We start from the raw sequence: 21,887 nt of genomic DNA, 5'->3' as shown, positions 1-21,887 counted from the left end.
CCCCAATCACCCACTGACCCACCCCTCCACAGTCCCAATCACCCACTGACCCACCCCTCCTCACCCCCAATCACCCACTGACCCACCCCTCCACACCCCCAATCACTCACTGACCCACCACTCCACACCCCCAACCACCCACTGACCCACCCCTCCACACCCCCAATCACCCACTGACCCACCCCTCCACACCCCCAATCACCCACTGACCCACCCCTCCACACACCCTATCACCCAATGACCCCCACCCCTCCACACCCCCAATCACCCACTGACCCACCCCTCCACACCTCCAATCACCCACTGACCCACCCCTCCACAGTCCCAATCACCCACTGACCCACCCCTCCTCACCCCCAATCACCCACTGACCCACCCCTCCACACCCCCAATCACTCACTGACCCACCACTCCACACCCCCAACCACCCACTGACCCACCCCTCCACACCCCCAATCACCCACTGAGTCACCCCTCCACACCCCCAATCACCCACTGACCCACCCCTCCACACACCCTATCACCCAATGACCCACACCTCCACACCCCCAATCACCCACTGACCCACCCCTCCACACACCCTATCACCCAATGACCCACCCCTCCACACCCCCAATCACCCACTGACCCACCCCTCTACACTCCCAATCACCCACTGACCCACCCCTCCTCACCCCCAATCACCCACTGACCCACCCCTCCACACCCCCAATCACCCACTGACCCACCCCACCACACCCCAAACACCCACTGACCCACACCTCCACACACCCCAATCACCCACTGACCCACACCTCCACACCCCCAATCACCCACTGACCCTCCCCTCCACACCCCCAACCACCCACTGACCCACCCCTCCTCACCCCCAATCACCCACTGACCCACCCCTCCACACCCCCAACCACCCACTGACCCACCCCTCCTCACCCCCAATCACCCACTGACTCACCCCTCCACACCCCCAATCACCCACTGACCCACCCCTCCACACCCCCAATCACCCACTGACCCACCCCTCCACACCCCCAATCACCCACTGACCCACCCCTCCACACCCCCAATCACCCACTGACCCACCCCTCCACACCCCCAATCACCCACTGACCCACCCCTCCACACCCCTAATCACCCACTGACTCACCCCTCCACACCCCCAATCACCCACTGACCCACCCGTCCACACCCCCAATCACCCACTGACCCACCCCTCCACACCCCCAATCACCCACTGACCCACCCCTCCACACCCCCAATCACCACTACTTTATCATTTCATAGAAACATAGAAAATAGGTGCAGGAGTAGGCCATTCGGCCCTTCGAGCCGCAGAGTCACCTCATGTACAGACACTCCTGTGCCCAGCATCACTTTACGGACATACAATCAATCTGTGTGGATAAGCTATCGTATATATTTATATTTATTGTTTTTTTTTAATCTTACTGTGTTTTTTTGTGCTGCAGCAGACCCAGGGTAACAATTATTTTGTTCTCCTCTACACTTGCGTGCCGGAAATGACTTCAAACAATCCTGAATTTGGAATTCATTTTTTTTGTCATCCATGTGATTATCTAAAAGTCTCTTAAATGTCCCTAATGTATCTGCCTCCACCACTGTTCCACACACCTACCCAAAAAAAAAGCCGACTTCTGACATCCGCCCTATACTTTATTCCAATCACCTTAAAATTATGCTCACTCATGTTAGCCGTTTCCACCCTGAGAGAAAGCCTGTGGCTCTCCACTCTATCTTGTACACCTCTATCAAATCACCTCTCATCCTCCTTCACTCCAAAGTGAAAAGCCCCAGCTCGCTCAACCTGTCCCTTGTAAGACATGCTCTCCAATCCAGGCAGCATCCTGGTGAATCTCCTCTGCACCCTCTCTAATCCAGGCAGCATCCTGGTGAATCTCCTTTGCACCCTCTCTAATCCAGGCAGCATCCTGGTGAATCTCCTCTGCACCCTCTCTAATCCAGGCAGCATCCTGGTGAATCTCCTCTGCACCCTCACTAATCCAGGCAGCATCCTGGTGAATCTCCTCTGCACCCTCTCTAATCCAGGCAGCATCCTGGTGAATCTCCTCTGCACCCTCTCTAATCCAGGCAGCATCCTGGTGAATCTCCTCTGCACCCTCTCTAATCCAGGCAGCATCCTGGTGAATCTCCTCTGCACCCTCTCTAATCCAGGCAGCATCCTGGTGAATCTCCTCTTCACCCTCTATAATCCAGGCAGCATCCCGGTTAATCTCCTCTGCACCCTCTCTAATCCAGGCAGCATCCTGGTGAATCTCCTCTTCACCCTCTATAATCCAGGCAGCATCCCGGTTAATCTCCTCTGCACCCTCTCTAATCCAGGCAGCATCCTGATAAATCTCTGCGCCCTGTTCAAACTCAGGGGTGGGTTTATTAAATAAATATGCTTCCGGGGCAGATATATTTAAGAAACTCTTACATGGACACATGGAGGTTAGAAAAATGGAGGTCTATTTGGGAGGGAAGGGTCAAATGGATCTTGGAGTAGGTTAAGGGGTCAGCACAAAATTGTGGGCCGAAGGGCTACTGGGGGTTGACAGCAGTGCGCCAGTGCCCTCTGTCCTGCGCCATTCTTTCAATACAAAATAGCCTGCAGATGCTGGAGGTCCCCCTCTCTCCCGGTTCCACCTATCACCTACCACCTTGTAAACACAAAATAATCTTCAGATGCTGTTGTTAAAGGAACACTCACACTGCGCTGGAGGAACTCAGCAGGTCAGTCAGCATCAGTTGAAAAGATTAGTCGACGTTTCGGGCCAAAACCCTTCATCAGGACTGAAGGAAGAACTTTGGGGAGGGTTTGAAGAATGCTGGTAGTTGAAAAAAACAGTAATTTGAAAGAAAAGGGTCAGGGAGGGGAAGCAGGGAGGTGATTGGCAGGAGAACAATGCGAAGTAGTAGAAGGAGGCGGAACTATGAGGGAGGTGATGTGAAATAGGGATAGAGGAAGGGAGGGGTAGGGAATTACCGGAAGTTGGAGAATTCTACGCTCATACCAAGGGGCTGGAGACTACCCAGACGGTATATGAGGTGTTGCTCCTCCAACCTGAGTTTAGCCTCATTATGGCAGTAGAGGAGGCCACGTATGGACATATCTGAATGGGAATGGGAAGCAGTTCTTTCAAGTTGTCCACAGGTGGACCCCATCTTCGAAGATCCTTCCTCTCCCAGGGACGAGGCCTTCAGCGTTTCTGTGGCTCTGGGTTTTAACGGGAGGGGGCTGCTGGCAACCCCCCTGTGCGCATCCCTCCTCCTCTCGCAGCCGGGCTTGGGGGCCGTCCTGGGCTGTAATGCTCCACGTTGGTAATGGTGGGCCTGCCAGCGGGAGCTCTCTGTGGGGAAGGTATTGCACGTGAAGAATTTGAACCTGGGAGATGGGGGGGTACCGCACATTTGGACAGAGCGTCACCTCTCGTCTCGGGGGGGGCGCGGGGGGTTGCTGTTAAGATCTGGGTCGTAGTCTGCAGCCTCTATATCCCCATTCCCAGTGGCCCCGACAGGAAGACGTGGGTTTTCGGGAGTGTCTGTCGGCTGGGGTGGGGCATGCCTGCTGTCTTGTTCAGTCTTCCTGCCTGGGGGAGGATGAACAAGGCGGTACGGAACAGAGGCCGTCGAACAGCGCAGTACACCAGCACAATGCTGGGCCGAACCAATGAAATTAGTGATCCAACGGCCAACGAAACCAATCCCCTCTGCCTACACAATGTCCATATCCTTCCATTTTTCTCACAGTTATCTGCCTATCGAAACGTCTCTTAAAAGTCTCTAATGTATCTCCCACCACCGGCCCCAGGCAGCACGTTCCAAGCATCCACCATTCTCTAAAAAACTTGCCCCTCACATCCCCTCTGAACCGACCCCCTCTCCCCTTCCATGCATACCCTCTGGTGTGAGACATTTCAACCCTGGGAAATGCTGTCCACTCTATCTGTTCCTCTCCTTGTAAACCTCTATCAGATCTCCCCCCTGGCCTCAGCCCTTCCAGGGGGAACACCCCAAGTTTGTTCAGCCTCTTGTGATAGCGCACGCCCTCTAATCCAGGGGTAACGTCCCGATAAAACTGCTCTACACGCTCTCCAAATTGTATTGAAATGCACGCAGCATAAGGAATAAAATGGACGATCTTGAAATTCAGCTACAGATTGGCAAGTAGGACGTTGTGGCCATCTCTGAAACTTGGCTAAAGGACGGCTGCCATTGGGAGCTGAACGTCCGAGGATATACAGTGTATTGGAAAAATACGTTAGTAGGCAGAGGGGGTGGTGTGGTCCTATGTATAAGAAATACTATTAAACCATTAGAAAGGGATAACATAGGTTCGTAAGGTGTAGAGTCTCTATGGGTTGAGTTAAGAAATGACAAGGGTAAAAGGACCCTAATGGCAGTTGTATCCAGGCCTCCAAACAGCAGCCCGGATGTGGATTACAAATTACAGCAGGAGATAGAAAGGGTGTGTCAGAAGGGCAATGTCATGATAATCATTGGGGATTGTAACATTGAAAGTGGATTGGGAAAACCAAGTCAGCACTGGACCTCAAGAGAGAGAATTTGTAGAATGTCTAAGGGATGGATTTTTTAGAACAGCTTGTTGTTGAGCCCACTAGGGGATCAGCTGTGCTGGATTGGGTGTTGTGCAATGATCCAGAGGTGATAAGATAGCTTAAGGTTAAGGAACCTTTAGGGATCACAATATGATCGAGTTCACTTTGAAATTTCAGGAGAAACCAAATTTCAATGTGTCGGTATTTCAGTGGAATAAGGGAAATTACAAAGGCATGAGAGGGGAACTGGCCAAGGTTGACTGGAAAGGGACACTAGCAGGAAGGACAGCAGAGCAGCAATGGCTGGAGTTTCTATAAAAAATGAGGGAAGTGCAAGACAGATATATTCCAAATAAGAAGAAATTTTCAAATGGAAGAAGGACACTACTGTGGCTGACAAGTGAAAACAGAGCCAAAGTAAAAGCAAAAGAGAGGGCATACAAGGAAGCCAGAGCTAGTGGCAAGATAGAGGATTGGGACGCTTTTAAAAACTTGCAGAAGGAAACTAAGAAGGTCATTAGGAAGGAAAAGATGAATTATGAAGGGAAGCTGGCAACTAATATCAAAGAATATACTAAAATATTTTAAAGTATATAAAGGGTTAAAGATAGTTGAGGATAGGTATAGGACCAGTAGAAAATGATGCTGGAGATATTGTAATGAGAGATGCAGAGATGGCAGAGGAACTGAATGTGTATTTTGCATCAGTCTTCACAGTGGAAGTCGTCTGCAGTATACCAGACATTCAAGAGTGTCAGGGAAGTGAAGTTTGTGCAGTGAAAATTACGACTGAGAAGGTGCTCAGGAAGCTTAATGGTCTGAGGGTGGATAAATCTCCTGGACCTGATGGAATGCAGCCTCGGGTTCTGAAGGAAGTTGCTGGAGACATTGCAGAGGCATTAACTATGATCTTTGAAGAATCAATAGATTCTGGCATTGTACCGGATGACTGGAAAATTGCAAAAGTTACTCTGCTATTGAAGAAGAGTGGGAGGCAGCAGAAAGGGAACTATAGACCTGTTAGCCTGACATCAGTGGTTGGGAAGTTGTTGGAATCGATTGTTAGGGATGAGATTGCGGAATACCTGGACGCACATGTCAAGATAGGCCAAAGCCAGCATGGTTTCCTGAAAGGAAAATCCTGCCTGACAAACCTACTGCAATTCTTTGAGGAAATGACAAGCAGGGTAGACAAAGGAGATTGGTGTACTTGGATTTTCAGAAGGCCTTTGACAAGATGCTGCACATGAGGCTGCTTACAAGATAAGAGCCCATGGAATTACAGGGAAGTTACTAACATGGGTGGAGCATTGGCTGATTGGCAGAAAACAGAGAGTGGGAATAAAGGGATCCTATTCTGGCTGGCTACCGGTTACCAGTGGAATTCCACAGGGGTCAGTGTTGGGACTGCTGTTTTTTACAATGTATGTCAATGATTTGGACTATGGGATTAATGGATTTGTGGCTAAATTTGCCGATGATACAAAGATAGGTGGAGGAGTGGGTAGTGTTGAGGAAACAGAGAGCCTGCAGAGAGACTTAGGTAGTTTAGGGGAATGGACAAAGAAGTGGCAAATGAAATACAACGTTGGAAAGTGTATGGTCATGCACTTTGGTGGAAGAAATGAACGAGCAGACTATTAATTAGATGGGGAGAGAATTCAAAATGCAGAGATGCAAAGGGACTTGGGAGTCTTTGTGCAGGATACCCTAAAGGTTAACCTCCAGGTTGAGTCTGTGGTGAAGAAGCCGAATGCAATGTTGGCATTCATTTCTGGAGGTATAGAATATAGGAGCAGGGATGTGTTGTTGAGGCTCTATAAGGCACTCGTGAGACCACACTTGGAGTATTGTGTGCAGTTTTGGGCTCCTTATTTTAGAAAGGATGTACTGACGTTGGAGAGAGTTCAGAGAAGATTCACGAGAATGATTCCAGGAATGAAAGGGTTACCGTATGAGGAACGTCTGGCAGCTCTTGGGCTGTATTCCCTGGGGTTCAGGAGAATAGTCATAGTCATACTTTATCAATCCCGGGGGAAATTGGTTTTTGTTACAGTTGTTCCATAAATAATAAATAGTAATAGAACCATAAATAGTTAAATAATGAGGGGGGATCTCATAGAAACATTCCAAATGTTAAAAGGCCTGAACAGATTAGATATGGCAAAGTTATTTCCCATGGTAGGGGAGCCTAGGACAAGAGAGCACAACTTCAGGATTCAACGATGTCCTTTTAGAACAGAGGTGCGGAGAAATTACTTTAGTCGGAGGGTGGTAAATCTGTGGAATTTGTTACCACGAGCAGCTGTGGAGGCCAAGTCATTGGGTGCATTCAAGACAGAGATAGATAGGTTCTTGATTAGCCAGGGCATCAAAGGGTATGGGGTGAAAGCAGGGGAGTGGGGATGACTGGAAGAATTGGATCAGCCCATGATTGAATGGCGAAGATCCGAATGGCCTACTTCTGCTCCTATATCTTATGGTCTTCTGGTCTGGGTTACATGCATCTGACAGCTGCTAGATTGAGTCGGAGATAAGGAAGGCAAATGCAATGTTGGCATTCATTTCCCGAGAACTAGAATACAAAAGCAAGGATACAATGCTGAGGCTATATAAGGTATTGGCCAGACCACACGTGGAGTATTGTGAGCATTTTTGGGCCCCTTATCCATGGGAGAGGGTCCAGTGCAGGTTCATGAGGACGATCCCACGAATGAAAGAGTTAATGTATGAGAAGCGTTTGATAGCTCGGGGCCTGTACTCACTGGAGTTTAGAAGAATGAGGGGGGATCTCACTGATACCTCTCAAATATTGAAAGGCCCAGATAGAGTGGATGTGGAGAGGATGTTTCCTGTAGTGGGGGAGTCTAGGACCAGAGGACACAGATAGAGTGGATGTGGAGAGGATGTTTCCTATAGTGGGGGAGTCTGGGACCAGAGGACCCAGATAGAGTGGATGTGGAGAGGATGTTTCCTGTAGTCGGGGAATCTAGGACCAGAGGACACAGATAGAGTGGATGTGGAGAGGATGTTTCCTATAGTGGGGGAGTCTAGGACCAGAGGGCACAGATAGAGTGGATGTTGAAAGGATGTTTCCTATAGTGGGGGAGTCTGGGACCAGAGGACCCAGATAGAGTGGATGTGGAGAGGATGTTTCCTGTAGTCGGGGAATCTAGGACCAGAGGACACAGATAGAGTGGATGTGGAGATGATGTTTCCGATAGTGGGGGAGTTTAGGACCAGAGGGCACAGATAGAGTGGATGTGGAGAGGATGTTTCCTATACTTGGGGGAGTCTAGGACCAGAGGACTCAGATAGAGTGGATGTGGAGAGGATGTTTCCTATAGTGGGGGAGTCTGGGACCAGAGGGCACAGATAGAGTGGATGTTGAAAGGATGTTTCCTATAGTGGGGGAGTCTGGGACCAGAGGACCCAGATAGAGTGGATGTGGAGAGGATGTTTCCTGTAGTCGGGGAATCTAGGACCAGAGGACACAGATAGAGTGGATGTGGAGATGATGTTTCCGATAGTGGGGGGAGTCTAGGACCAGAGGACACAGATAGAGTGGATGTGGAGAGGATGTTTCCTGTAGTCGGGGAATCTAGGACCAGAGGACACAGATAGAGTGGATGTGGAGAGGATGTTTCCTATAGTGGGGGAGTCTAGGACCAGAGGACACAGATAGAGTGGATGTGGAGATGATGTTTCCGATAGTGGGGGAGTTTAGGACCAGAGGGCACAGATAGAGTGGATGTGGAGAGGATGTTTCCTATACTTGGGGGAGTCTAGGACCAGAGGACTCAGATAGAGTGGATGTGGAGAGGATGTTCCCTATAGTGGGGGGGAGTCTTGTTGATAGTTGGTGGGGTAGTCAGGGCTCCAAAAATTGCAAGGGAGGAGAATAGGGTTGAGAGGCATAATAACTCAGCCATGATAGTATGGAAGAGAAGACTTGATGGGCTGAATGGCCTAATTTTGCTTCCCCACCTCTTTTTATGCCCTGGACCCATACTATTAACCATGGACCCTGTGTTCGGAGCCCCTGTCCTGCAGTGTGTCTGATGGTCTCAGTAACCAAGGAACTGTGTTCGGTCTCACGGTCTTCACGGACCCCCACCCTCAATCCCACTCTGTTTTTACCCTGCAGCCGTGACTATGATACACCACAAACTCTGACCCTGGGGTCCAGCAAAATGATCGCCGGGCTGAACCAAGGGCTGCTGGAGATGTGCATCGGGGAGAGGCGACTTCTGACGATCCCGCCACACCTTGGACACGGCGAGTCGGGAGGTGAGGAGCATGTGTGTGCCCGCGCACGCCTTTGCGCACTTCCGAGACTTTTCGGTCTTCTCTCGGCCTCGCACTGCGATCGGCGGCCCGCCGTCTCCGCCGAGCCTGTGCGGGAGCTTTCCGGTTTCTTTTTAAGAAGCGGGAACCCTGTGGCATTGGTGCGGCTCTGCTCTCGTGACCTCGGAAGTCCGGGTCCGGTGAGTTTGGCGCGGCGACCGGAGACCGCCTCGGTGGTGACGCACGGCCATGACTTCCTCGGTGCCTCGCCCCGCGCCCTCCGCTCTCCGCCGAGCGCTGCGGGGCCCGCTGGATCTCACCTCCGCCCAGTCCGCCTGGAGCCGGCTCCGCTCGCTGGGCGGGACAGGCGCGCCCCTATCTCACCGGGGTGCAGAGCCTGCCGGCTGCCCTCTCCTGGTTCAGCCCGCCTGTTCGAAGCGGCGTGCCGGGGGGTGGGGTGGCCGCTGTGGCGTGCGAACAGTGACCTGGAGCCGCAGGTGAGAGCTGGGTGCCCGGTGGGGACCGAAGGTGAGCGAGCTGCCCCCTGGAATGGACAGGACAAGCCCCCCCCGCCCCCCTCCGCCAGAGGTGGCTGGACACCCTCACGCCTTGCACTGTACTGCGGGCTCAGAGGGTCAAATTTTGCGACGTACGTGGAGGTACGCCTCTACCTTCCCTCCGCCAGCCTGCAGGTCACCCTCGGGCAAGGTGGAGCACCTGCTCAGTCCCCCCCGATCAGGGTCGGCTGAAACCATGGGAGCAGATGGTGGACGGTCGGACGAGCAGATCACCAATTCCTGGTGATGCGACCACTAGCGCCAGGCAGACATTCTCTGAAGGGTGTTGATAATGGCTGTGGGGGTCACCCGTCTTGTAAAGGCACACTGCCCAGAATAAGGCGATGGCAAACCACTTCTGTAGATGAAACTTTCCAAGAACAAGCTGCACGGGACGCAGACACAAACAAAAACGCTACTTCCATCAAGCAAGTTCAAAGACAGGCAGCCCGATTTGTCACAAATACCTATGAGGGAGAAGTGAGTGGACCTCAACTTTTAAATTCATTAAAGTGGAACTCTCTCCAAGATAGACGTGAAGCACACCGCCTGACATGTTGTTACAAAATGTTAAATGGTCAGCTCGACATAGACTACCAATCCCACCTCAAACCCAAACCTATTAGGAGCAGGCGAGGGCACTCAACTCAATTTGAAATACTAACTAACGAGTCAGATGTGTACAGCAATTCATTTTTTCCCCCCCCGCACAATTAAAGCATGGAATAATCTTCATCCTACCACAGTCGCACAACTGAACCCAATTAAATTTAAGGCAGCTTTCCTTCTTCAAAAATCTCCTCCTTCAGCCCACCCTCCAGTTTAAATTCCACACGGAATATTTTGGAGGGTCAAGAACCAAGAGCGATCACGGTCGTGGAAAGACTGTGATCGCCCTGGTCATAGCGACATGGCGGATAATGATAATGTCATACGACAGTGCACGTAATGGTGATGTCATACAACTGAGGACATAATGATGATGTCATATGACATGGCACATCATGGTGATGTCATACAACTGAGGACATAATGATGATGTCATATGACACGGCACATCATGGTGATGTCATACAACTGAGGACAGAATGATGATGTCACACGACACCACGAATGAACGACGTCAGCGACGTCAAACCTGACTGTGAAAGCCTGGGTGCGCTCTCTGCCCGAAACATCATTTCGGGCTCGAAGCCCCCCGTGCATTGACTGCCAGTGAGCGGTTTAGTTCCTGTGCAAATACCCCAACGTTCGGGCACATTGACTCCTCTCTACCTGCGCTCCCTGGGAGGTCCACGTTCAGTCGTCATTCAGCCCCGCGCAAGGTGAAAAACAGCACCCACAGTACAGCGTACAGGCAGCGGTGGGAAATGAACCCCAGTCTCCTGTATTGAAAGGCATTGTGCAAACCACTACGCTACCGTGCCATGAAAAACATAAGCCCATATGACGTAGGAGTAGAATTAGGCCGTTTGGCCCTTCGATTCGGCTCTGCCATTCCATCGGGACTGATTTACTATCCTTGTCCATCCCATTCCCCATAACCAATGACACTCTGACTAATCAATACCCTATCAACCTCCGCTTTAAATATACACAATGACTTGGCCTCCACAGCCGTCTATGGCAACAAATTCCACAGATTCCCCACCCTCTGGCTACAGAAAATGTCCTTATTTATTTTCTAAATGGACGTCCCTCTATTCTGAGGCTGTGCCCTCTGGTCCTAGACTCCCCCACTATAGGAAACATCCTCTCCACATCCACTCTATCTGTGCCCTCTGGTCCTGGATTCCCCCACTATAGGAAACATCCTCTCCACATCCACTCCATCTGTGTCCTCTGGTCCTGGACTCCCCCCACTACAGGAAACATCCTCTCCCCATCCACTCTATCTGTGTCCTCTGGTCCTAGACTCCCCCACTATAGGAAACATCCTCTCCACATCCACTCTATCTGTGCCCTCTGGTCCTGGATTCCCCCACTATAGGAAACATCCTCTCCACATCCACTCCATCTGTGTCCTCTGGTCCTGGACTCCCCCACTACAGGAAACATCCTCTCCCCATCCACTCTATCTGTGTCCTCTGGTCCTAGACTCCCCCACTATAGGAAACATCCTCTCCACATCCACTCTATCTGTGTCCTCTGGTCCTGGACTCCCCCACTACAGGAAACATCCTCTCCCCATCCACTCTATCTGTGTCCTCTGGTCCTAGACTCCCCCACTATAGGAAACATCCTCTCCACATCCAGTCTATCTGTGTCCTCTGGTCCTAGACTCCCCCACTATAGGAAACATCCTCTCCACATCCACTCTATCTGTGTCCTCTGGTCCTAGACTACCCCACTACAGGAAACATCCTCTCCACATCCACTCTATCTGTGTCCTCTGGTCCTAGACTCCCCCACTACAGGAAACATCCTCTCCACACCCACTCTATCTGTGCCCTCTGGTCCTAGACTCCCCCACTATAGGAAACATCCTCTCCACGTCCACTCTATCTGTGCCCTCTGGTCCTAGACTTCCCCCACTATAGGAAACATCCTCTCCACATCCACTCTATCTGTGCCCTCTGGTCCTGGATTCCCCCACTATAGGAAACATCCTCTCCCCATCCACTCTATCTGTGTCCTCTGGTCCTAGACTCCCCCACTATAGGAAACATCCTCTCCACATCCACTCTATCTGTGTCCTCTGGTCCTGGACTCCCCCACTACAGGAAACATCCTCTCCCCATCCACTCTATCTGTGTCCTCTGGTCCTAGACTCCCCCACTATAGGAAACATCCTCTCCACATCCACTCTATCTGTGTCCTCTGGTCCTGGACTCCCCCACTACAGGAAACATCCTCTCCCCATCCACTCTATCTGTGTCCTCTGGTCCTAGACTCCCCCACTACAGGAAACATCCTCTCCCCATCCACTCTATCTGTGTCCTCTGGTCCTAGACTCCCCCACTATAGGAAACATCCTCTCCACATCCACTCTATCTGTGTCCTCTGGTCCTGGACTCCCCCACTACAGGAAACATCCTCTCCCCATCCACTCTATCAGTGTCCTCTGGTCCTAGACTCCCCCACTATAGGAAACATCCTCTCCACATCCACTCTATCTGTGCCCTCTGGTCCTAGACTCCCCCACTATAGGAAACATCCTCCCCACATCCACTCTATCTGTGTCCTCTGGTCCTAGACTCCCCCACTACAGGAAACATCCTCTCCACATCCACTCTATCTGTGCCCTCTGGTCCTGGATTCCCCCACTATAGGAAACATCCTCTCCCCATCCACTCTATCTGTGTCCTCTGGTCCTAGACTCCCCCACTATAGGAAACATCCTCTCCACATCCACTCTATCTGTGTCCTCTGGTCCTGGACTCCCCCACTACAGGAAACATCCTCTCCCCATCCACTCTATCTGTGTCCTCTGGTCCTAGACTCCCCCACTATAGGAAACATCCTCTCCACATCCACTCTATCTGTGCCCTCTGGTCCTAGACTTCCCCCACTATAGGAAACATCCTCTCCACATCCACTCTATCTGTGCCCTCTGGTCCTGGATTCCCCCACTATAGGAAACATTCTCTCCCCATCCACTCTATCTGTGTCCTCTGGTCCTAGACTCCCCCACTATAGGAAACATCCTCTCCACATCCACTCTATCTGTGTCCTCTGGTCCTGGACTCCCCCACTACAGGAAACATCCTCTCCCCATCCACTCTATCTGTGTCCTCTGGTCCTGGACTCCCCCACTATAGGAAACATCCTCTCCACATCCACTCTATCTGTGTCCTCTGGTCCTGGACTCCCCCACTACAGGAAACATCCTCTCCCCATCCACTCTATCTGTGTCCTCTGGTCCTAGACTCCCCCACTACAGGAAACATCCTCTCCCCATCCACTCTATCTGTGTCCTCTGGTCCTAGACTCCCCCACTATAGGAAACATCCTCTCCACATCCACTCTATCTGTGTCCTCTGGTCCTGGACTCCCCCACTACAGGAAACATCCTCTCCCCATCCACTCTATCTGTGTCCTCTGGTCCTAGACTCCCCCACTATAGGAAACATCCTCTCCACATCCACTCTATCTGTGTCCTCTGGTCCTGGACTCCCCCACTACAGGAAACATCCTCTCCCCATCCACTCTATCTGTGTCCTCTGGTCCTAGACTCCCCCACTACAGGAAACATCCTCTCCCCATCCACTCTATCTGTGTCCTCTGGTCCTAGACTCCCCCACTATAGGAAACATCCTCTCCACATCCAGTCTATCTGTGTCCTCTGGTCCTAGACTCCCCCACTATAGGAAACATCCTCTCCACATCCAGTCTATCTGTGTCCTCTGGTCCTAGACTCCCCCACTATAGGAAACATCCTCTCCACATCCAGTCTATCTGTGTCCTCTGGTCCTAGACTCCCCCACTATAGGAAACATCCTCTCCACATCCAGTCTATCTGTGTCCTCTGGTCCTAGACTCCCCCACTATAGGAAACATCCTCTCCACATCCAGTCTATCTGTGTCCTCTGGTCCTAGACTCCCCCACTATAGGAAACATCCTCTGCACATCCAGTCTATCTGTGTCCTCTGGTCCTAGACTCCCCCACTATAGGAAACATCCTCTCCACATCCACTCTATCTGTGTCCTCTGGTCCTAGACTCCCCCACTATAGGAAACATCCTCTCCACATCCACTCTATCTGTGTCCTCTGGTCCTAGACTCCCCCACTATAGGAAACATCCTCTCCACATCCAGTCTATCTGTGTCCTCTGGTCCTAGACTCCCCCACTATAGGAAACATCCTCTCCACATCCACTCTATCTGTGTCCTCTGGTCCTAGACTCCCCCCACTATAGGAAACATCCTCTCCACATCCACTCTATCTGTGTCCTCTGGTCCTGGACTCCCCCACTATAGGAAACATCCTCTCCACATCCACTCTATCTGTGTCCTCTGGTCCTGGACTCCCCCACTATAGGAAACATCCTCTCCACATCCACTCTATCTGTGTCCTCTGGTCCTGGACTCCCCCACTATAGGAAACATCCTCTCCACATCCACTCTATCTGTGTCCTCTGGTCCTGGACTCCCCCACTATAGGAAACATCCTCTCCACATCCACTCTATCTGTGTCCTCTGGTCCTAGACTCCCCCACTATAGGAAACATCCTCTCCACATCCAGTCTATCTGTGTCCTCTGGTCCTAGACTCCCCCACTATAGGAAACATCCTCTCCACATCCAGTCTATCTGTGTCCTCTGGTCCTAGACTCCCCCACTACAGGAAACATCCTCTCCACATCCACTCTATCTGTGTCCTCTGGTCCTAGACTCCCCCCACTATAGGAAACATCCTCTCCACATCCACTCTATCTGTGTCCTCTGGTCCTGGACTCCCCCACTATAGGAAACATCCTCTCCACATCCACTCTATCTGTGTCCTCTGGTCCTGGACTCCCCCACTATAGGAAACATCCTCTCCACATCCACTCTATCTGTGTCCTCTGGTCCTGGACTCCCCCACTATAGGAAACATCCTCTCCACATCCACTCTATCTGTGTCCTCTGGTCCTGGACTCCCCCACTATAGGAAACATCCTCTCCACATCCACTCTATCTGTGTCCTCTGGTCCTAGACTCCCCCACTACAGGAAACATCCTCTCCACATCCACTCTATCTGTGCCCTCTGTTCCTAGACCTCCCCCACTATAGGAAACATCCTCTCCACATCCACTCTATCTGTGCCCTCTGTTCCTAGACTCCCCCACTATAGGAAACATCCTCTCCACATCCACTCTATCTGTGCCCTCTGGTCCTAGACCTCCCCCACTATAGGAAACATCCTCTCCACATCCACTCTATCTGTGTCCTCTGGTCCTAGACTCCCCCCACTATAGGAAACATCCTCTCCACATCCACTCTATCTGTGCCCTCTAGTCCTAGACTCCCCCACTATAGGAAACATCCTCTCCACATCCACTCTATCTGTGCCCTCTGGTCCAAGACTCCCCCACTATAGGAAACATCCTGTCCACATCCACTCTATCTGTGTCCTCTGGTCCTAGACTCCCCGACTATAGGAAACATCCTCTCCACATCCACTCTATCTGTGTCCTCTGGTCCTAGACTCCCCCACTATAGGAAACATCCTCTCCACATCCACTCTATCTGTGTCCTCTGGTCCTAGACTCCCCAAATATAGGAAACATCCTCCCCACATCCACTCTATCTGTGCCCTCTGGTCCTAGACCTCCCCCACTATAGGAAACATCCTCTCCACATCCACTCTATCTGTATCCTCTGGTCCTAGACTCCCCGACTATAGGAAACATCCTCTCCACATCCACTCTATCTGTGTCCTCTGGTCCTAGACTCCCCCACTATAGGAAACATCCTCTCCACATCCACTCTATCTGTGTCCTCTGGTCCTAGACTCCCCAAATATAGGAAACATCCTCCCCACATCCACTCTATCTGTGTCCTCTGGTCCTAGACTCCCCAAATATAGGAAACATCCTCCCCACATCCACTCTATCTGTGTCCTCTGGTCCTAGACTCCCCCCACTATAGGAAACATCCTCTCCACATCCACTCTATCTGTATCCTCTGGTCCTAGACTCCCCGACTATAGGAAACATCCTCTCCACATCCACTCTATCTGTGTCCTCTGGTCCTATTCTCCCCCACTATAGGAAACATCCTCCCCACATCCACTCTATCTGTGTCCTCTGGTCCTAGACTCCCCAAATATAGGAAACATCCTCCCCACATCCACTCTATCTGTGTCCTCTGGTCCTAGACTCCCCCCACTATAGGAAACATCCTCTCCACATCCACTCTATCTGTGTCCTCTGGTCCTGGACTCCCCGACTATAGGAAACATCCTCTCCACATCCACTCTATCTGTGTCCCCTGGTCCTAGACTCCCCCACTATAGGAAACATCCTCTCCACATCCACTCTATCTGTGCCCTCTGTTCCTAGACCTCCCCCACTATAGGAAACATCCTCTCCACATCCACTCTATCTGTGCCCTCTGGTCCTAGACTCCCCCACTATAGGAAACATCCTCTCCACATCCACTCTATCTGTGTCCCCTGGTCCTAGACTCCCCCCACTGTAGGAAACATCCTCTGCACATCCACTCTATCTGTGTCCTCTGGTCCTAGACTCCCCCACTATAGGAAACATCCTCTCCAGATCCACTCTATCTGTGTCCTCTGGTCCTAGACTCCCCCACTATAGGAAACATCCTCTCCACATCCACTCTATCTGTGTCCTCTGGTCCTGGACTCCCCCACTATAGGAAACATCCTCTCCACATCCACTCTATCTGTGTCCTCTGGTCCTGGACTCCCCCACTATAGGAAACATCCTCTCCACATCCACTCTATCTGTGTCCTCTGGTCCTGGACTCCCCCACTATAGGAAACATCCTCTCCACATCCACTCTATCTGTGTCCTCTGGTCCTGGACTCCCCCACTATAGGAAACATCCTCTCCACATCCACTCTATCTGTGTCCTCTGGTCCTAGACTCCCCCACTACAGGAAACATCCTCTCCACATCCACTCTATCTGTGCCCTCTGTTCCTAGACCTCCCCCACTATAGGAAACATCCTCTCCACATCCACTCTATCTGTGCCCTCTGTTCCTAGACTCCCCCACTATAGGAAACATCCTCTCCACATCCACTCTATCTGTGTCCTCTGGTCCTAGACTCCCCCCACTATAGGAAACATCCTCTCCACATCCACTCTATCTGTGCCCTCTGGTCCTAGACCTCCCCCACTATAGGAAACATCCTCTCCACATCCACTCTATCTGTGTCCTCTGGTCCTAGACTCCCCCCACTATAGGAAACATCCTCTCCACATCCACTCTATCTGTGCCCTCTGGTCCTAGACTCCCCCACTATAGGAAACATCCTCTCCACATCCACTCTGTCTGTGTCCTCTGGTCCTAGACTTCCCCCACTGTAGGATACATCCTCTCCACATCCACTCTATCTGTGCCCTCTAGTCCTAGACTCCCCCACTATAGGAAACATCCTCTCCACATCCACTCTATCTGTGCCCTCTGGTCCAAGACTCCCCCACTATAGGAAACATCCTCTCCACATCCACTCTATCTGTGTCCTCTGGTCCTAGACTCCCCCCACTATAGGAAACATCCTCTCCACATCCACTCTATCTGTGCCCTCTGGTCCTAGACCTCCCCCACTATAGGAAACATCCTCTCCACATCCACTCTATCTGTGTCCTCTGGTCCTAGACTCCCCCCACTATAGGAAACATCCTCTCCACATCCACTCTATCTGTGCCCTCTGGTCCTAGACTCCCCCACTATAGGAAACATTCTCTCCACATCCACTCTGTCTGTGTCCTCTGGTCCTAGACTTCCCCCACTGTAGGATACATCCTCTCCACATCCACTCTATCTGTGCCCTCTAGTCCTAGACTCCCCCACTATAGGAAACATCCTCTCCACATCCACTCTATCTGTGCCCTCTGGTCCAAGACTCCCCCACTATAGGAAACATCCTCTCCACATCCACTCTATCTGTGTCCTCTGGTCCTAGACTCCCCGACTATAGGAAACATCCTCTCCACATCCACTCTATCTGTGTCCTCTGGTCCTAGACTCCCCCACTATAGGAAACATCCTCTCCACATCCACTCTATCTGTGTCCTCTGGTCCTAGACTCCCCAAATATAGGAAACATCCTCCCCACATCCACTCTATCTGTGCCCTCTGGTCCTAGACCTCCCCCACTATAGGAAACATCCTCTCCACATCCACTCTATCTGTATCCTCTGGTCCTAGACTCCCCGACTATAGGAAACATCCTCTCCACATCCACTCTATCTGTGTCCTCTGGTCCTAGACTCCCCCACTATAGGAAACATCCTCTCCACATCCACTCTATCTGTGTCCTCTGGTCCTAGACTCCCCAAATATAGGAAACATCCTCCCCACATCCACTCTATCTGTGTCCTCTGGTCCTAGACTCCCCAAATATAGGAAACATCCTCCCCACATCCACTCTATCTGTGTCCTCTGGTCCTAGACTCCCCCCACTATAGGAAACATCCTCTCCACATCCACTCTATCTGTATCCTCTGGTCCTAGACTCCCCGACTATAGGAAACATCCTCTCCACATCCACTCTATCTGTGTCCTCTGGTCCTATTCTCCCCCACTATAGGAAACATCCTCCCCACATCCACTCTATCTGTGTCCTCTGGTCCTAGACTCCCCAAATATAGGAAACATCCTCCCCACATCCACTCTATCTGTGTCCTCTGGTCCTAGACTCCCCCCACTATAGGAAACATCCTCTCCACATCCACTCTATCTGTGTCCTCTGGTCCTGGACTCCCCGACTATAGGAAACATCTTCTCCACATCCACTCTATCTGTGTCCCCTGGTCCTAGACTCCCCCACTATAGGAAACATCCTCTCCACATCCACTCTATCTGTGCCCTCTGTTCCTAGACCTCCCCCACTATAGGAAACATCCTCTCCACATCCACTCTATCTGTGCCCTCTGGTCCTAGACTCCCCCACTATAGGAAACATCCTCTCCACATCCACTCTATCTGTGTCCCCTGGTCCTAGACTCCCCCCACTGTAGGAAACATCCTCTCCACATCCACTCTATCTGTGTCCTCTGGTCCTAGACTCCCCCACTATAGGAAACATCCTCTCCACATCCACTCTATCTGTGTCCTCTGGTCCTAGACTCCCCCACTATAGGAAACATCCTCTCCACATCCACTCTATCTGTGCCCTCTGGTCCTAGACTCCCCCCACTGTAGGAAACATCCTCTCCACATCCACTCTATCTGTGTCCTCTGGTCCTAGACTCCCCCACTATAGGAAACATCCTCTCCACATCCACTTCATCCAGACTTTTCAATATTTAATAGGTTTCATTGTAATTCCCCACCCCCACCCCCACATTCTTCTAAACTCCAGTGAGTACAGACCCAGAGCCATCAAACGCTCCTCGTAAATTAACCCTTTCATTCCTGGGATCATTCTCGTGACGGTCCTCTCGACCCTCTACAACGCCAGCACACCCTTTCTTTGATAAGGGGCCCAAAACTGCTCACACTACTCCAAGTGCAGGCGGACTGATTCCTTATCCTCTTTCTCGAAATCCCCTGGGATTCTCCCTGAATGCTGTCCATCAGGGATGTCTCATGGGCTCTGTGGGCCTTCCTAATTGACTGTTTGCCCACTTCCACAAGGGGGCCTGTCTGATTTTAGCTCCTTACACCTTACACATGCTTCCATTACACGGAGTCACGGAAAAGTACCGCCCAGAAACTGGCCCTTTGGCCCTTCTCGTCTGCGCCGAACCACTTAAGCTGCCTCCTCCCATCGACATACACCGGGACCACACCCCTCCCATCCGCGTACCTATCCAAACTTCTCTTAAACATTGAAATCGAGCTGACGTGCACCACCTGCGCTGGTAGCTCGTCCCGCACTCTATGAGTAAAGAAATTTCCCCTCAATTTCCCCTTAAACATTTCACCTTTCACCCTTAACCCGTGACCTCTGATTGTAGTCCCACCCAACCCCCGCGGAAAAAGCCTGCTTGCATTTACCCAATCTGTACCCCTCATAATTTTGTCTAACCCCAAAGACTCGTACAGCCAGATTTGGGAACAGCTTCTTTCCAACTGTGATAAGACCGCTGAACGGATCCTGACCCGGACCTGGGCCGAACCCTCCAAATATCCGGACCTGCCTCTCGGTTTTTTTGCACTACCTTACTTTCCATTTTTCTATTTTCGATTTAGATTAATAATTTAAATTTTTAATAATTACTATCAATTTGTACTCCAGGGAGTGGGAAACGCAGGATCAAATATCGCTGTGATGATTGTACGCTCTAGTATCAATTGTTTGGCCACAATAACGTATAAAATATAAGGTGTAAAGTATTAAAAATTAAAGGCATCCGTTAGTCTTGCGAGATCATGGATCTGCGCCTGGAATGTTCTCACTCTCCAGGGCGCAGGCCTGGGCAAGGTTGTATGGAAGACCGGCAGTTGCCCATGCTGCAAGTCTCCCCTCTCCACGACACCGATGTTGTCCAAGGGAAGGGCATTAGGACCCATACAGCTTGGCACTGGCGTCGTCGCAGGGCAATGTGTGGTTAAGTGCCTTGCTCAAGGACACAACACGTCCCCTCGGCTGGGGCTCGAACTCTCGACCTTCAGGTCGCTAGTCCAATGCCTTAACCACTTGGCCACGTGCCCGCACGGTATAAAGTAACTCTATCAAATCTCCTGTCAATATTCTCTGTTCCAAGGAATGAAGTCCTAACTTATTCAATCTTTCTTCATAACTCAGGTCTTCCTGTCCCAGCAAGGTCTTTGTAAATTTTATGTTTTAAATTTATTTATTGAGATACATACAGTGCAGAATAGGCCCTTCGAGCCGCACTGCCCAGCAATCGCCCGATTTGACCAGCGGGGAATTTTACAATGACTAGTCAACCTACCAACCGGTCCGTCTTCGGACTGTGGGAGGAAACCGGAGCACCCGGAGGAAACCCACGCGGTCACGGGGAGAACATACGGACTCCTGACAGAGAGCGGTGGGAAGTGAAGCATCCTGCTGCCCTGCTGTGCAGTTTTCTCCGTGCTCCTTCAACGGACCAAGTGACGGCACAGATCCTCACTCCTTTAAATCTTCAACCCTTTCGAAGGAGCTGATCTCCACAAGGCTGCGTCACGCCCTCAGCCGAAGTCACTGCCCTTTGCTAAGCTCACTTCTGGACCACGCTGAGGGCTTGGTTCAGGATCGGGTTGAAAATCACTGGCGTAGGGCGTGAAATTTGTTGTCTTTGCAACAGCAGTACAGTGTAGTACATAATAATAGAGAAAAAACTGTGAATATATAAATGTATATGAAATAACTACAATGTGAACTTACAATGTGAACTTCAGTAAGTGTGTGTGTGTGTGTGTTTCTATATGTACACACACACACTTACATGGGCAGACCGACCAGTGGCATAGCGGTTAGCACGATGCTTTACAGCCACCGGAGACACGGGTTCAATTCCCACCACTGCCCGTAAGAAGTTTGTACGTTCTTCCCTCTGACCGCGTGGGCTTCCTCCGAGTGCTCCAAAGGCGCACCGGTTGGCGGGTTAATTGGTCATTGGTAAATCGCCCCGTGGTTAGGCTGGGATTAGGTCGTGGGATTGTCGGGCGGTGCGGCTCGAAGGACCGGAAGCATTTATTCCGCTCCAGCCTCAATCAATCAATCAATAAATAATTAGTTAAATTAAGTAAGTATTGCAAAGAAAAAATGGTCAGGTGGTGTTTATGGGTTCAATGTCCATTTAGGAATCGGATATCAGAGGGGAAGAAGCTGTTCCTGAATCGCTGAGTGTGTGTCTTCAGGCTCCTGTACCTCCTCCCTGATGGCAGAGGG

The 21,887-nt window shown here is 51.1% G+C and overlaps 1 protein-coding gene across 1 annotated transcript in view; it reads left to right on the top strand.

Annotated features, from left to right (window-relative positions):
- LOC134340333 (peptidyl-prolyl cis-trans isomerase FKBP10-like) overlaps positions 1–21,887 on the top strand; it is a 197,102-nt gene that overhangs the window by 52,032 nt on the left and 123,183 nt on the right. Inside the window, exon 8 of the mRNA XM_063037447.1 lies at positions 8,725–8,867. Coding sequence (XP_062893517.1) covers positions 8,725–8,867 — 143 coding nt within the window. The remainder of the gene's footprint in view (positions 1–8,724; positions 8,868–21,887) is intronic.

This window comes from Mobula hypostoma, chromosome X1, assembly GCF_963921235.1.
Source record: "Mobula hypostoma chromosome X1, sMobHyp1.1, whole genome shotgun sequence".
In the NCBI taxonomy this organism is placed as follows: domain Eukaryota; kingdom Metazoa; phylum Chordata; class Chondrichthyes; order Myliobatiformes; family Myliobatidae; genus Mobula; species Mobula hypostoma.
This window is presented reverse-complemented; position numbering and strand designations above follow the sequence as displayed.